The sequence below is a fragment of the Megalops cyprinoides genome, chromosome 2 (assembly GCF_013368585.1).
Source record: "Megalops cyprinoides isolate fMegCyp1 chromosome 2, fMegCyp1.pri, whole genome shotgun sequence".
NCBI classification, from domain to species: domain Eukaryota; kingdom Metazoa; phylum Chordata; class Actinopteri; order Elopiformes; family Megalopidae; genus Megalops; species Megalops cyprinoides.
In genome coordinates this window covers 15,862,547-15,880,849 of record NC_050584.1, presented here as the reverse complement: position 1 = coordinate 15,880,849, position 18,303 = coordinate 15,862,547, and the positions used below count along the sequence as shown (strand labels likewise).

General features: G+C 36.5%; 1 protein-coding gene across 1 annotated transcript; it reads left to right on the top strand.

Moving 5' to 3' along the window:
• Window positions 1-4,872: 4,872 nt before the first annotated feature.
• On the top strand, window positions 4,873-15,812 carry fbxo15 (F-box protein 15). The gene is made up of 10 exons (XM_036555267.1): window positions 4,873-5,015; window positions 5,384-5,482; window positions 5,818-5,922; window positions 6,321-6,554; window positions 9,757-9,957; window positions 10,052-10,181; window positions 10,483-10,565; window positions 11,865-12,010; window positions 14,431-14,555; window positions 15,543-15,812. Exons 1-10 carry the CDS (start codon window positions 4,873-4,875, stop codon window positions 15,810-15,812), a joined length of 1,536 nt encoding a protein of 511 aa, XP_036411160.1.
• Window positions 15,813-18,303: the final 2,491 nt, after the last annotated feature.

Here is an 18,303-nt window from a genome sequence, read left to right as displayed (position 1 = left end):
TGTCCCAGTCAAAATGACATAGATTCATGTGTTGTCATCCAATTCATTCAGATCTCCCTCATATTAATATTTGTTTCAGTTGGTGCAACACAACACAAGTGTTAGCACAACATCCTTATTGTAACTAAGTGTTTGTTTATGATTTACTGTCTACTGTAATCTGAGCCATTCTGTACCTGTATTATTATTGTTATTGTTTCTACTGTAATTTATTGAATGTATCGTGCTATATTTATGTTGCGTTGTGTAAGAGTGTGTGCTAAATAAAAAAACAAGGTGTCTCACCATCTGTTTTGCTAGTGTTGATACATGAATTATCACCACTTATATAGTTAGCTAATTTGCTAATGTGTTACATAGTTTATTTAATTAATTTAATTATGGTATTGCTTTCAGTACATATCCTTTCATTTCAGTATTTATTTTACAGTTTACATTGCACTTGTACTGACTAGTCACCCTTGAAAAAAGCATCACCCTGCTCCTCCAGACTAAAAAAATGTTATTTTTTTTTCAGTGGCTTAAAAATATTTTTAAATCATAGTGTTACCATAAGCATACTAAAGCATAACGTGGTTTGCAGAATAATACATGTGTTCCAATGCTCTGAAAACACTGTTAATGTATCTTATTATGTGCTTTAGGATAGTACAATTTGTTATCTAATGAAAAGGACTAAAAGATTAAATCATTATCAGCCATTTCACACAGATACAGTAAATATTAAATGCTGTGTACTACTATTAATGTAGTACATCTACCCCTTATCACATAATCTCTGTAACGTCTTCTTTATCATCATTAATTGTTTAAAGGAAACTTTTGTTACATTCACATTTTATGTAGTTTTATGGGGAAGAGCAGACATAGAAGATTACATTAATTTTAACACCACAAATCGTCTCATTCATTTAATCTCCTTTCAAGTGGTACTCAGTAACAGTAAATAAGAGTAAATCATAGCACTCATAAAGATGCATAAGACTGAGCCAAATAATAGTAAAGTGAAATTAGGGAATATAAGAAAATTGTAACTTTACACAGGTCTAACTACTTGTCAATTGTATATGTTGTCTCTGACCTCTGTCAAGGCACATGTTTTCATCAACATCACCAATTTTTTTTTTTCCTCGGAATACATCAATTTGCATGATGGAACCATCCTTGACAAATGTCTGCTGCGATGGCCTCACAAACAACATTTGTAGCATCTTGTAGTGTTGCTTGTCTAGCAGAAGGCTGAAGGTATCAGGAATGGAGTGTACGGTAGGTGAAACATCAGACAAATACAGATGCACTGCACACCACTCAGCAACAAGAGCAGCATGGCAGAAGTTAATGTAAGCTGTTTCAGAACAATGTAACAGAGCTACAATCTTTCATAACAACTGCATATTAATTTCATAAGCACTACTTTAATATTCAGATGATTTAGACGATCCAGTGTCTATGTCTGTTGCCATATTGCCAAACCCACAGCCAGCAAGGCTGTTGTACATTGTAGCTGAACAAATTGGTAAGCTCTGTACTAAGGGCCAATATGGGGATGTGGGAACACAGCACTGTTCCTAGCTACAGCACACGTGCATATTTCCTCCTGATTGGCCAGGTGCATCAACTATGCCTCTGTAACCAATGTTATTGCTCCCATGTTTCTATAATTTGGCAGAGTATTGAGTATATGAGTATACAGTATATGAGTATCAGTAACAATACAATTTGCATATCAGTATTTTAAATACATATAATAAATATGTGAGTATATCATCTTTTCTTTCTGATTTGGCTTTATATGAAACTAATCATAAATAAGTTTGAGCTTTCAAAAATAGTGATAACAACCATCATTGTTATCTTCATGATACAGGTTGGGTTCTGTTGTGTGGGTGTGGATTTGATGTCTTTAATGATATCTCCATTAACATTTTCAAATTAAGACTTTATCATTGCAGAAAACAGCATAAAATCTGATACCTAAGCATCCACACTTTCCAAAGCGTATCATAATGCTCATACAAGCGTGCAAAGTGATTTTGGGAAGTTTTACCTTGACACAGATCACAACAGAAAAGGTCCTTGAGATAAAAGTCATTTACTCATGCAGTCAAGTTACGCTATTATGGAGGGATTTATTACATCCTTGTCTATGACAAGTAGAGCGTGATATAGGGGTGAAATCAAAACATAAGTGTCAACACTTTCATCAAAATCAGCCAGTCTGTTCTGACTGTTTTCACTTGAGAACACTTGAGAAGTCTGAGGCTGCATTTACATTACAGTGTATGCCAAATATTTTTTTCTGTGGTGTAGGGTTGCTTATTCTTTAATTCTCTTCATGAGGGGGAAGTCTTTTCACACAGACACACCCAATCCATGTAATGCATTTGTTTTAAATGACCTAATGAAAAAAATCTTTTAGAATACCTAGAATAGAGTGATTTATCATAATGGCATGGGCATATTTTCTCATTGAAATGAAAGCAACTGTTAGCAGATTTCCATTGTTTTGTTGCAAAATGACTTTTGCAGCCTATAGGCCCAACATTCTGCAAAAGCCTATGAAGCTCTGTGTAAAATTTGTGTGGAAGTATTTTATACCTCCAGTCCTTTTGCAAAGGATTTTACATCTCAGATTGTGCAGTGATAGGATTTGAAATCACTGACTAAAGCTAAATAAATTTCAAAATAAACAGAAAATTTCCCATGTGAAGGAATGCCCTTTCTGGCCTCTGCTAGCTCTTTGACATCTTCTTTCATCATCAAACACTTTCTTCTTGACTCTTCAACAGTACATGCAATACAAGTATGTGTAGGGTACTTTATTGTGCAGGGATGTGTGGATGTGGGCATGAATGTGTGTGGTACTTGCATTCATGTGTGAATGGGTCTGGGTCTTATCCAGAGCAAATTCCATAGGTTACATTTATATCCTTTTTTGCAGCTGGATATTCGCTGAGGCAATTGTGCGTTAACTAGCCTACTTTGCCTAAGGGTACAACAGTAGTGCCCCAGCGGAGGACTGAAGCATCAACCTTTTGGTTACGAGCCCTATTCCTTACCAGTATGCCGCATCACTGCCCAGAGATCGCTGATAGTGGTCTGTTGTCAGAGATGGGAAATGAAAAGGGCATAATTAATACCATAATTTATATTTTCTGTCATAGAAGAGAGCACTAGCAGCAAAATTTTGTGAAAGCTATGTTATGGTAATATGATGAGACTGTTTAGCCAAGTGCTGATGTATTAATGGTGTTTCAGTAAAACAATTTAAAAAGTTTAAGCAGCGGCTAGGAGAAGCAAAGAACTGAGCTTGGACTCAAGGTTATCCTCATCACATTGTACACCAACTTTCCACACAAAACACAGTCATTTGGGTTAAAATTTGCACTGCATGCAGTCCTTATTCACATCAACCTAATATGCGCTTCCCACTTCATTGGGCAAACACTGCGCAGTTGGTGGTGACTGGCTAGCGAAGCAGAAGCTGACATTAGGTTTCCCAAAGCAGTGACTGACCCAAGGCTTTGAGAAGGACGTGTAACAACAGAACACATCAAATGTCAAGCTGCAAGGGCACGAGGCTGAGGGGACCTAAGGCTGCAGTCGCCCTGAGAGCAGGCCGCACTTCAATCATGCGAAATGACTGGCAATATTGAGAATGTCATGGCTATTTACTCTGACAGCTAGCAAAACAAAGTAGCTCCTGGGAGTATGGTCTTCACTCCACTGTTGTTATGTCTTGCAGCCCAAATGAAAACTGATGGTACATCAATCAAGATGATGTTCATTTGTGTAATTAATAGCAAGGTTTGTGTAATTAATAAAGGTTTCAGTTTTTATCTTGCATATGAAAACTCTTAGGGATAGATTCACAGACAGGTGATATCTAATTGTTAATAATAAAAACGCCCAGTATTTTGCATATTAGAAATGTCCATATTGCTGTCTACATATTTGAGCCAGCATCACAATATTTAACAGAAATTGTTTGTATAGAGAAGTTTAAATTAAAAAAAAAAAAAAAAAGATAAGAGAAAGGAAAACATGATGGTTACCACTGTTAGAATGGAAAAAGGTTCTGTAGTGGATGCACCGCATCCACTGTCAACACACCTACAAAACCTTTCTAATCACAGAAACCTTTTGTTGTGATACATGCTATAGCTAGATATAGCGTTTAAACAGTACATGACTGTGGGTGCACATTTGTGGTTACTCGCGTTTTTAAAAACAGGCCTCATGTATTTCAGAAGAATAGTAAGCAAATATACTTAATTTCAATTCATATGACACACGACACATGGTTTATTTAAAAACTTGATGTTTATTTTTGCTACAAAACAATTGGTACTCCACACCAGTAGGTGGAAGTATAAGCATGAGCTGGCTATCAAGCTGAAACAGCGACATCAATGCATGCCGTCCCTACATGCAAGCAGTCTATGTAATGCATATTTACCTCTAGTGAGTAGGCAGGTGGATTTCATCTGTTAGAGCTGTTTTCATATCTAGCGGTATAGTTTGCAACTAACATAGTCTGATTTGGATAAGCTGACTACTTATCTATTTTAATTGTCAAAAAAGTATTTGAATAATACTTAACAGAAACTGTGCGAACTTAGCTGCCTGTAGTATGCCTTCCCATTTCACAAGATAGTTCGACGACCTAGGTAGCTACCTTGCTAAATGTTGTGGAAAGTTAACGCCTGTTAAAAAAAAAAAAAAAAAAAAAACTTTGTAGTTGGACTGCAGTAGTCTGAGCTTGTAATCAGGTCCTTTAGTAAAACAGCTACTTCCTATGTCGCAAAGCTGCGTTTGAGAATAACGTTTACTTTGCACTCTTGAAATCCATCTCTAGCACATGTTGTTACCATGGCTACAGGACGCGGACAAGCCTTGGAAAGTTTCAGAATGGGCTTGGAAAAAGTTCAGCAAGCAAACAGAGTACCACCAAGCAGACACAGCAACGAGGACGTAAAGAAGAAAATGCAATCGGACTCACCGAAGCCAAAAAGGTATCGCTAGTAAGCTTAGAACTAACTTATCTTAAACTATAAAACCTGAGAGTCAGCTGGCTCACCAGGTAATGCTTGTGTAATGTTAGCTAACGTTTGCTTTTTTGGGGAAAGTTAATGTAATACTGTATGATGCCGTAGACATAATATTCAAACGTTATGTAATTTAACTATTTACGTCGATATCTCTTGGATATCTCGCTGTAAAGATGTTGACGTCACGGAGCTTTAGCTAGCAAACGTTAGGTATTTATATTGGTATAGCTACAGTTTATTCATGTTGTTCTATTTCACCGTGTAGCATCTATCCATTTTATTTGAGACACGTTGTTGGTAAATAATTTAACCTTGTTGTCTTCACCCTTTAGCTGTGCCATTTCCAGAAAAAAACCTAAAAGGCCAACATCAAAAGGATCAAGCGTAAAGTACAGAGTTACACTCAGTCGTTCTCAAAATCATTTTGATAGGCAAGTGGTTGTATTTGTTGTTTGTTTTGTAGTGTGTAAAAATCGGAATATGGACTGATTTGCAGTTTAACGGGGTTTTATATATAGGTTATGATTACACCCTAAAAACAGATGTTAAATGATTAGGCTATACAGTGGATGCTTTGCTTGACTGGGAAGAATGCAACTCAATAATTCATGACAATATTTTTATGAGCCCAGATATTTAAAAGAACATGAAACACTCCTTTGCACTCTATTTGGTCAGACATTATTTGGTTAATGAAAATTCACTTCTGACTTAGGTCATTGCTTGGAGCCATCATTGTCCCTTTTTTAAATCTGATTTTCTTCAGACTGCCACCAGAGATCCTCCTGAAGATTCTTTCCTATTTAGATGCCTCTTCACTTTTTTGCATGGGCTATGTCAACAAGCAGTTTTATGAACTGGCCAACAACAAGTAAGGGGCTTCTTTAATGTCATAGTGTTTAATGTCCCACCCCAACTTGAGTGGTTAATTTACTAAGTACTTGCTTTAGTAATTGCAGTGCTCTAAATTATTTAAAATAATTTGATACATCAGTCAGGCCTAGACTTTGAACATTTGCAGTGCTTTTGTATGCTAATTCCAAAAAAATGGTGGCACCTCTTAAACCCCTTGTTTTTTCTGAATAAAAAACTTAATTGTTTAATTTTAAATTAAGTGCTTAATTTGCATGTACAGTAGGTATACTCAGAAATTGGTTGGTAATTCCAGTTATAATTTTTACATATCTGTGTTTCACTCTGGGTGATTCAGTGCCATTAATGACCCTTTAATTGTCTTGGTCTCCTATGGTCTCTTTTATGGTCTTCCAGTGCTATATGGTACAGGATGTATTCAAGTGAATCTGCAAAGAAATGGAAGCCCAAACAAGTAGATGAGGTTACAGATTGTGTGAATGCTGCATCCATTCAAGAAAAGCCGAAAGGGTACTGGAAGAGGCTCTACTTTCGAAAGATGTCTGGATATAACGAAAACAAATGGAAGAAGCAATTAAAGGCTATCAACCCATACAATGGCTTGCCAAGTCAAACGGAACAAGTTCTCAGGTAAGGCAGTATTATTCTTTCTGAGTAGGACTGGGAACCAATTAAAACAGTCACTCTCATACTGCTGAGTCTCTGTTTTATGGTGCATGATTGCTAACATTGTCCTTGACATGTGAAATTTGAAACTTAAAAAATATATAAAGTGAGAGTCCTTCTAGTGAGCAAAGGAAATCTAGATTCTTAGACAGCACATTTAACAAAGCAGTTTTTTGTAAGGCATTATGTTTCTGTCCTTTTATTCCAGTTTGAAACAGTGTTACAAAAGTCAGGCTCCTACTCTATTTCATAACTGTCATCAGGTAATATGCACACAGACATAAGTGGGTGTGAGAATTACATTTATTAAGTTTATTGTGTCTTTCAGATGACCAACTCCAGACATCTGGTGGACAAACACAGTGGTTTTACAATAAAAATGCATGTTTGTAAAGAATTAAACCACGAAATTTAATAAATGTAATTTAAATAAATAATAACCATCACAGCTGTGGACCCAAACAGTCTGCCTTGTACTTAGAATTTAATTGAAGGACTACTGTTCCTTACTACATGACAAACATAGAGAAACTGCATTATATGCTGTTCAGTCAGGCATTTAAATTATGGGTTGTGGAGGCATTCTGGACATTCAGACAGAATTCATGAATCAATACAGACATACATTTTTGGGTCCTCCATATTTTTATTCTGGGATGTCAAGTTTGACCCCATCAGATTAGCTAAATCTTAAAGGCAAATCTCGTATTGAAAAGCAAATTGCTTATGTCCAGATTAGTATTGATAGTATTATTAACATCTCAATTCAGTACTTTTGTAAAAATCATTAATGATCAAAGAAAGCAGTGCATCCCATTATTGAGGTCCCCACATAATGTTTAGTAGTCTATGTGAAAATCAAAAATAGAGGACGCAGGTATTTCTTGAGCACAAAAAACATATTCAGTGAACCAAGTCAAGCTAATGTCTCCTTTGAGTGCAGATGTAATATTGTATGCCTAGAAAATATCCTTAGAGATTATTGTTCATAGTGACAGCCTCATAGGTCCCACTATAGCCATTTAATAACTCTGTCCCTGAATGACTGTTTTTCTGTTTTTTTCTTTCTTTATCAATATGCTTTCAGTGGTCCGCTGTGATAAATCTGAGATTTATAATTCAATGTATATGCTTATACAAACACATTTGAAACATAGATTTTTGCAGTAAGATTAAAATGGATAGAATCTTGTTTATTTTGTTGGTGATTCACATTGGTTTCTTAGCCTCCGATTAGAAGTGCCACAGTACTAAATTCTGGGGAAACATAACATCTGTTGTACAGAATAATTGTGCCCCTCTTCGAAGCCTCATGGACTGTTGAAATAAATTGCTTGGCCCTTCATGCGACCTACAAAATTCCCAAAAGACACCCAGTTACTGACACACACCAGGATGAGGTTTACCTTATTAATAATCATTTGACAAGATTCCAGGGCAGAGACAATTGGGATGAAGTCTCCCTGGAATTCTTGACTCTCTGTCTCTCTCTTTTTTATTTGGTTCTGTAATTGATACCAGAGTAGGTGCTTGAGTTCAGCACTACAGACATTATCGTGGGAATTTCATAAACATCCATCTGCCATGTTTGGAGGAGAATGCATTATGGCAGTCTTTAGTGAGGCAGTCAACAGATTGTGACTGAAATTTGTGTTGTCTACCTACTTTTCTTTTAATCAAAATGACTAGGGCGCACCTCAGCTCGTCCTTAGTGTAAGAATACTAGCGCTAATTTGAAACCTGAGCAAGTCAGAGGCATTTTATTAGACGCCCTCTCCTGAGGAGGTGGGTTTGCAAATTAATTCTGGTGTCATTGCAGTCTATGATAGAAGCAGTTCACACTCCTAACAGTAGACGGTAGTGTTGCAGTTGCAACCCTAAAATGAATGCAGCTAACAAAAAGGCACCAACGGCTGTGGAGCTTTTATACACTTGTAAATGGACCTTTCTCCTTCCTAGCAACTGATGACCATGCTGGGACCGAATCACTGTTATACTAATATTGTTTAAATATTCTGCTTGTAAGAATCAAATGTTTTGCCTCTAAGAATCATTTTGGGTTCACTCACAACCTGTAAGATGGCACTGAATCAAGTGCAGTGGTTCATGAGAAGGGGGAAAAACGGTTTAAACTTTGAGCACCTTGAAGACAGTCAGGAAACAAGTGCAATGATATAGGCAACTACCATAAGAGTAACATAACCTTTCATCACACATACATACAACATACAAAAAGTGGCCAACAATGATATATATCATAACTGTACATTAGACACAGGAGAGCTGTACCATCGAATGCTTGATAGGCACTAGGGTCTTAAATTTGACTTGACTTTAGCCAGTTAAATGAGATGATGAAAACAGTCAGTCACTTTCTCTGTTAGCAAGGAACTCATCCAGAAATGAGGTGTGGTAGACTATATAGAACAGTAAAAGGGCAAGGCTGAAAACATGGCAAAGACCATAACATATTCTTGTGTAACAATTGAGTCACTAATATTATGTTCTCTGTGAGGAAAAGTTAGTTATCAAGGGGTTCTTGGAGGAGTTAGAGGGGGTTAATGTGTAGCTATACAGGGTAATGGAAAGGTCTTGGGTAGGAGAGTGTTTCGCTAGGAAGTAGAGTAGATTCATCAGGAGAGACTGAGATTCAGGTGATGGCTTTTCATCAAGGCACAGATCTCCTCAAGTCAAGTGGTAATACTTGTGGGAAAATGTGATTCGGGATTAAGGTGGACAGAAGAAAAAGGGGTGGGTGTCAGCATGATTTTGGTTTTGTGTCCTCTATTTAGGTGGTCACCGTATTCATCACTCTGCCATCAAGTTCACATAGGTGTGGTGCAGTTCTGAACAATATACTTGTATGTCTGCGATTTTGGTTCAGTATGGAAACTACATCCCTCATGTTGTTTAAAGAAATCAAATAATTTTAATGTGAACTTGAACCGAATGTTATCATAGCATAATTCGCGTTGAAGCATCAGAAACATCAGAAGGTGGAAAGCCAATGAATGAATTTCAAATCTGACAGTGTCATAACACTGAGCTTGTTTGACTTTGTACAAAGTCAAAATAAAGTAAAGACAAAGTAAAGGACTTAATTGGGACCCCCAAAGCTGAGGAAATACATGACACTGATTTATCCCGTTTGATTTATGTTTTTCAGGAATCTGCATGTTACATGGGAGATCACTGTAACTGATAAAAGGGGACGGGAAAGCACTTTTCAGCAGTCGCGCTGCTATTTTTCTGATTCATCTGTCACGGTCTGTTGGAATAACAGCAGTTGGCCTCCTCTGTACCACCTCTCTATGTTGCATCTGCATGGAGTGATTCGGTTGGCATTAGATTGTCCTACTGCGAACAAGTAAGTTGGACATGTTTGTTGGTATTGATTTATGTGATTTGTTTATATGATTTCTGTGCTGCAGATGGTAATATTTCTTCATTCATTTCAACAGGCCAGGATGGCGATCTCTTATCACAAAGCATGATCTGCATGGTGTCAGAGAGAGCAGCAGAGTCATTGGCTCAGACAAGCTTGTGAATTTGTTGCACTTTCCCCCAGGTCTTATTATTGGACTGTGGCGGGTATAGTTTCCCATTATTCTCTTCAAAAAAGTGATTACTTGATTTGTGTGTTGCAATCACTAGCCCATTGGTATTATTTTAATATCACACTACACTAATTGTCTTGAATTGCATCTTTTTGAAGGCTGAAGGACTGCCTTTGTGGCTGATGTTTATAAAACTATGGGTGGGACATCTACAATCCTGTTTTCTCACCAGGTCCACTGAAACAACAGTTAATGTTATTAGGAATAATAAGTGATTAATAGTAGGATTAAGATAATAAAATATTCTGTTGTGCTTTTATTTACTGCATTTGCAGGGGCACTGTTCAATAGCCTTTGTCATGATGAACTTACACTTCCACAAGCTAGTGGAAAGAAGCCTCCTTGGGTCTTCCATATGGTGAGTTTTTTAGATTTGTTGTGAGGTGGCATTTTCCCTTGTCTGTAATGTCCGCATTGTAGACAGATGGTGAGGTCAGTGCTATGAGGTGTAAACAGAAAGTACAGTCTTTTGGACCCAATGTCCTCGTACTTGAAAAAAGGTCATTTGCTGAAAATATGTTGTTACATAGAGTAATGTTTATCAGGACTGTAAAACACACATATGTAAATATTATGACACTTCCCAGTTACTTAATTACACTGCAGTGGGACTAGAGTATAGTTTATACTAATTACTTGATCTAATTATGTCATATTTCATACTGGAATTAAAATTTAACTTATTGACACATATCAATGTGACATGACAATAAATCTTTAACCTAATGGCTTTTAATGTGTTACAATGAGTGACTTCAATACATTGGAGGGCACAAATATTCTCATGCATGACCCAAAGAGCTCCACCTATATACAGTAGTATGCATTTCAGTTGGCTAGTTTTGTATTTATTTGTTTAATGAAGCTGATGGAAACACAGTCATGACTAAGGATACAGCGTGGGCATAGTTCACTTTCAGGTTGAGAAAGACTGTCAAGATGCAGTGTGACAACTCCATCTCCTGGCGTTGTTAGGCTGTGCTGAGTGTTAGACTATGATGAGGCCTGATTGGATGCTGGAGGTTGTCTCACATTGGTCAGATGTACATGCATCTGTGCAGTTGCCTCAGTTTCCTATAAACATGCACTCTCTCTTCTGGTGTGCATCACCTGTATAAGATAAAAAGTCATTAACTGTAAGGTGATAATGATGCACAGAAACACTAGACAGCATTACCCCTCACTACCTGCAAAGTGGTGTTTGAAATTACATTTCAAATTAATTCATAGAACAGAATGTACTTTAACCAGTTTCCTTAAAGGTAAAATCAAATTTTCATCACTTTCATATTTATGTAAATCAAAAATTACAGTTAATATTCATTATTTGTTTTTCTTTTTTTCATGCAAGGAAAGGGAATAAATAAATATAATAAGACAGATCTGGATTTGACTTGACTTTGATTAAACTAACCTTTAAGTTGAACATGCATTGTTCACAGAAAAACAAAGAAATGAGGTTGTATGGATGAATACCTATGTGCTATTAAACAGAATGTGATGCATATTCTGTGTAATAGCAAAACATCTTTTTGAGAGAAGGTTGCAAAAAAACATAAGTGGTTTCTTATCCTTATGACAGCACGTGTGTGTTTGTGTATTTGTGTGAGAGTATGTATAAAATGATGGATTTTTTTCTTCATCTTCTGACTGGTAGCCCCTATACATTGCCAGAAGACAGGCCTCCCTTTGATGATGTGGACCCAGAATATGGTCTCCATGGATACACTCTGCACATCTCACTTCATAATACTGTGAAGCACATCATGTCCGGGCATTTCTCTCAGCTCTTCTGCAAGGCAGGTAAACAAACTATTTGAAGGGGTATGGAATACCGCTCAGCTGAATTGATTTGTTTTTAATGATTTTTTTTTTTTTTTTCAGAAATATTCTTTGTTTTACTGTGGGTTTTGTCATGCATGTAGTTAACACTTCCTTACTAAAACTTTATGTAACTTTATATATTTTATATATAAAAAAGTGTGTGTTATTCCCTTGACCTTGTGTAAAAAGGCCCTTGGGAAAACAGGTTAAATTGCTTGCACAGTTACTGGGATACAGCATAAAAAACAAAATTTGTCTGTTGAAGTAAAAATTGCTGGATTATTTAGAGGAGAGTACAAATGTTTAACTTAATGCCGCTTGTGCCATTGGGGAATACAGCTTTACTCCTTAGTCAGACATGCCTCCCCAGGAACATAAGGAGGGGAATTTCTATTTTACTTATTATAATTACGTAATATGATTTTACATAACTTTATATAATTAAGGCAGTGTTCATCTTTCTTGTAATGTAAAAAAGTGTTACAAACTGAAATGAATGGAAGAGTTTTTATTTGTAATGAATAATTGTGTTGCTTAAAGTTAAAGTCACTAAGCCTTAAACAAATCTGTTTTCTTGTTCCCTACCTTACACTTAATTTGGCCTGCAAAAAAGTGCCCATACATTTCTCAGGAGCAGAGAGATATCTCAACGGTTTGTCATTTCCTGCTGGCGAAGCTTTCCCTCACCCACGAAATGATTACGTGGTACTGGTGAATTAGCTGCAAAATGTTTTCACAGTATAAAGATTATTACAATTTTTTCATCTTTTTTGCATAATTTCTGCAAGCATGTGTGAAAAAATAAGTTTTATTAATAAGTCTTATTCTCATTCTCATTCTAATTTCCAGCTTGGTCTATACTTAAAATTCACTAGGTCTGTTCCTTCTCGACAGATGTTTGTTTTGGCATGTTCATTCGTATAACTTGGTTGACCAGTCAGTTTGGACTCTGATGCTGAGCTCTTATAATAGCAAAACTTTTAGAAGTTGCTTTTGCCAGTTTATTTTGTCTTTGTAGATGCTGTATTCATATGGATGCCTGCTTATATGTTTGTTATTTTTTTTAAGAACCTATGGCCAATAAGACTAATAGCCAAATTAAGTCCCACCTTGTCAACTTTTGGAATGCAGTATCATGTTTTCAACAAATACTGTATGTCAAGAGTGTAAGCTTTTTTTTTTTTTTTTAAAAAAAGATGATGATTAGTATTAATGTAAATAGTGTCACAGTTAAAAGAGCACAAAATGCACTTACCTTGTGACATTAAAGTTAAAAAGCATCAAATATGGCATAAAAATGTAAGTGTTGCAGTCCACCAAATGCAAAGGGCTGTGTGGATTTTTAAATTTCAAAAATGGTTGCATTTCTGTCTGCAGAGTCCATTTTCTGGATATGTTAAATGTTTACTATGAACAATTTAAAATGTTTAATGAGTGATGCTGGTGAATAACGTAAATAGCTCTTGTATTCAGCAGGCTGGGTTACTAGTTGGCAGTCAGAGTTATTTTGCATGTTCTCAAGGGGGTATTTCAACAAGTTCTCTGTCAAAGATTATATTCCGTAATGTCCTTTTGCACCAGAACAGGGAGATACCTGGCGGGGCTCAGCTCATGAATAAGAAAGAAGTCAGATTGAGTTTTCAAATTCTGCAGGGACAAGGCCTGTGTGTAGAGGTAGTGACTGCAGGGATTTTACCTGGCATAACAAATCAGACTCGCCTGCTTTGTTATGATATTACCGCTGCAGTGACATGTTCTCAATTGTCAGACAGTGGCATGACATACAAATTTTCATATTTATACATATTTTCATATTTATTTTTCTTATGTTTTGTAAAATGTAGAAATATGTGATTATCTAAATAATAAAATTTTCATTATTGTGTATGGTGTTGTTACTTAATTTGAAATAAATCGGTCAATAAATACACATCATGCAATCAGTGAAATAGGTATTCTTTTTTTTTTAATTGGGTATATATTGTACATGTTGTTAATGCCAAGTTTGGACATATGCAAAGAAATGGTGACAGTAGGTGGTGCTAGAGCTAATAAAGTCAACACCTCTGTGTGTATGTGTGTGTGTGTGTATGTGTGTGTGTGTGTGTGTATGTGTGTGTGTGAGAGAGAGAGAGACTCCTGTCTTAACCTGCCAGCACATCTCAGAACCAACAGAGGAGAACAGCTTTCCTGACACAACTCTAGACATCCAATGTGTCAGTATTGCACAGTACAGTAGAGAGTATCTGACAATGCTTGAAAAATCACACCGAAGTAACTTTGCAACAGTTTTGCTATCTCTTATAAGCCATAAAGTCAGCAGAAACACTCACTTTATGCATGCTAGATAAATATTTCACTGTCTTCATTTAGCTGTTGAAATATTTTGTTTTCTCCAGATCAGATTCGGGATGGGTTCATACAGTTGAAGGCTATCAACAGGAATGACCTGTCACAACACACACCCCTCTCTGGGAAAATCAGCCTGCCCTGGAAGACTGAGGGGCTGGATGGGAACGTCCAGGTAAGACTAAAAAGAGTGATCAAATTCTGTAGCAAAGGCGAAGGAGCAATGGTTGGGGCTTCCAAGATTGTTTTTATAATTTTTTTTGTCCTTTCCCAATTTCATTTGATAAATCAACATTTATTCCCAGGTCATATATTTCATGTTTATAAACATTTACTTTCAGAACAAATTCAGTCATTGAAAAGCTAATGCTAGTTAAATTCCTTTTCTTCACAAAACAAGTGGTTATCATCTACACATTTAAATGAGTTATGTTCAATTCCAATCAAAAGTTAAACATTTTGAACATTTTGATAGAAATTAAACGTTACATTCAGGCCCTCATATCTGTCAGCCTATCAGGATTTATGTTATAAGAGCAATTAGATGAGTATTTAAAATTGCACGCTGTCTCTTTGAGAGGGTATTCATTTACAGAATGTCAGTAATATTTATTTCCCCATGTATAAGCTGCCTTATCGGTTTCATTCCCCTCTTTTAGCTTTCCTTCTGTGCTCCTATTCTGATTTGTGAAAAATGAATTGCCCAATGTGAGCTTTTGTCTGGGCCCCATGGATTCCCTCTGACCTTGTTTTGGCTGCCCAGCAAATAGTTTTACCTATTCTTTAACACACCAATGGAATATCTTGTGTACATTATTTCACAATACCTTAGATATAATGCAGATTTTGTCTACGCAATCTTTTTGCAAAGTTGTACGAAATCAGTGTATCTCAAGGTTTAATAGTCTAAAAATTTAAGTCTAATAGTCTTAAAAAGTCTAATACTAAAATTTTGTAATAGTCTGACAAATGAAACATTTTTCCATTTCAAATTCTCAAGTTCATGTTTTAAATATTGCAATTTATTTTCAGATTGTAATTAACCAAACTTTATGTAAATGCATGGTGTTTACTTACATATTATGCATTTATATTAAACAGTCACACTTTATTATCTTGACAGTTTAACTGTTCTTTTGATTTTGAATGCATTGTTCTGCAGAACTGTTGCATGATGAGTGTGACCGTATTGGATGAAGCACAGAGCCCCTTCTGGTGCGTCTGCTCGCCAGTGGAAATGATCTTGTCGAAAGGCGAATCTTCATCATACGACTATGATGGGGAGAACTTCGTCATCAAGTACCAAGACCCCGATGGAAGGGTCAAAATTGCGCTTGTGTGGTTAGCGGAACAAGAGCAGTTCTTTCTCACCAGCCTTGTAGTTTACATTGCAAAGGCTAAAGTAAACAAGCACTTTGGAAGAGACTACTGAAGCTACCTTCTAAGAACTGGAAAGACATTTTTGTTACATGACATGAGGTCAGAATCACTCAAAATTGCTGTGTACAGTGTACATGTATTAATTTCTATATTGTACCTTGATGTACAACATTTCTGTTTTTTTTTTTTTTTTGTCAGAATCCCAGTTTTCCCACATGGCGACAAGCCAGCATTGGTGAATTGAGTTGTAGAGTATCTGATTGTATTAGTATCATTGTATTATTATCTTCTTTTGGCATATCTCTTGGCATTATCTTTCTCCATCTCATTTGGAGTATGTATTTCTGCTTTGTATTTTATTTTAGATTTTGAAAACATTTGTCACATCTCAGACAAAATTGTTTTCATACTCATTTTGTAATCATATTCATAATTTACTTGAACCAATTACAGCATGTTTTTCTAATCTATGAGTTTGATCTCTTTCTATATGTAATATGTATGTGCTTCTAAAATTTTTCTTAGTCATAAACCGGCAAATTCTTTTTTTCAGGCTATCTACATCGGACAGTGAAGTACTATCCGTTCTTCAATGGGGAAATGATGTTTCAGAAGCACTCGTGGGTAGCTATCTAGGGTATATATAGCTTCCTCCTACACACCATCTCTTTATTGATTTATTGATTAATTGCTAAATCCTTGGCTGCAGTGGCCATCCTTTCACTTTTAAAAACCTCATCCTTTTGCAAACAACTCAGGATATGAAATGCAGGTTATTGTACTGCCCACAATCTTACTGATACACTAACAAAAATCATATGCATTCATCCACAGTTTTATGAACTTGTATTTTGTATTTGAATAAGCTGTTACATGTATCTTGGCTGGCTTGTCAGGGTCTAGTTCCAGTGTTGAATGAAATTGTGTGTGAAAATGGACTGGGATTGACATGGTGTCACACTCTGATCTTTCCGATACACAGCATTTAATCGTACATCAGCTCAACCCTCAGAAAACACAAACACAAGCACGCACACACACACACACACACACACACACACACACACACACAAAGTGAATTAAAATTACGGTCATTATGTGGTGCTTCTCATCGATTATATTTTCCAATAGTCAATTTAAATTTGCTGGTAAAAATCATACAGAGGTTTCCTGGTGGAGGCCCATTTTTCCACCAGCCTGTGTTGAATGTGAAAGAAAATCTTTTGTGACTACTGTACTATGTAAGAATACTGTATTTGCTGAAAAAATATGTTTCATGCACATACACTTGCTATGGTAATGTTCTGCTTATTAGATGAGTCTATACAGTGCAGAATGACAAATCACCTCTGGGTTTATTACCAAAGCAGGGCCATTATTCAAAATGTGACTCCTTGCTTTTCAGCAAAACCATACTTATTGTGCCTTCCCTTTATCTCCTGAAGGGTCAGTTAATTATGTAATATGGCTTCCTCTTCAATGTATGTACCGATTTGTACTTAATGTGTTTTTTTGTTGTTTTTCTGTCGACTAACTCTGAATCATGCAAACCCATGAGGCCCCTTGTGATTTGTGCTCAAACTTAACTTTGCTGGATTAACAGTCAACAGACATGGGTTTGCAGATGTAGATACTTGTTTCAGAGAGACAACTTTAATATCTACACTTCAGAGCTCTGGTGCAGTGGTTTATAAATATTGCATGCACCATTATATATAAAACGAGTTCTAACTTACCATGACAGAGACCACTGCATTCAGTCAAGAAATGAGGACAACATGGTATTTGGGGGAAAGGTTGCATTTAAAGATTAAGTAAAGCAGAAAGGTAGCCTGGCATTGACTATAATACATGGCATTTCACATTTCTCTTTAAAATGAGGTGTTGAGAGTTTATGCTTATGTTTTCAGTTTTACAACCTGAATTTTACCAGGTAAGTTATATTAATATCCACAGGCTTTTCAGATAATCCAACTGGCAGTTTATTGTTGTCTTATTTTCCAGATAATTAGACTTCGGACTGGCAGATGAATGTATTCAATGTTTATGATACTGGGTTGTTAAATGTGAAATATTCAATTACATTTTGTCACAGCTATAAGAGAATACAGCTGTAACAGCTATAATGCTCTTAGATAGCGTATTGAATAAATCAAATGGTGGTCTGTGTTGCTGATGGGGCTAAATCACAGGATATTCCCAGTGTAATGAGATTTTGCATACCACTATTCTCTAAGGTCAATGTAACCTTGAAAAGATGCTTATTTTCAACATTGGTGTGAATGGGGGTGGGGGACACACAACGATAGAAGCCCTTCTGTCACGTGTCATGACTGAAACCATAACTAGATTGCGGACGGATACAGGCATGCCTGAAGGTTAAGCACCCCATATGCTGCCGAACTACTAGAACAGCGCATTTTACTGGCACTGTTCCTTGACTGCGTTACCCTCACAACTGCGCTGTTTATCACAGAGTCCCCCCCGGGGCCCTGCGCTGCCGACGTGAGGACTGTTTCTGGAGGTGGTTAAACGCACATGAA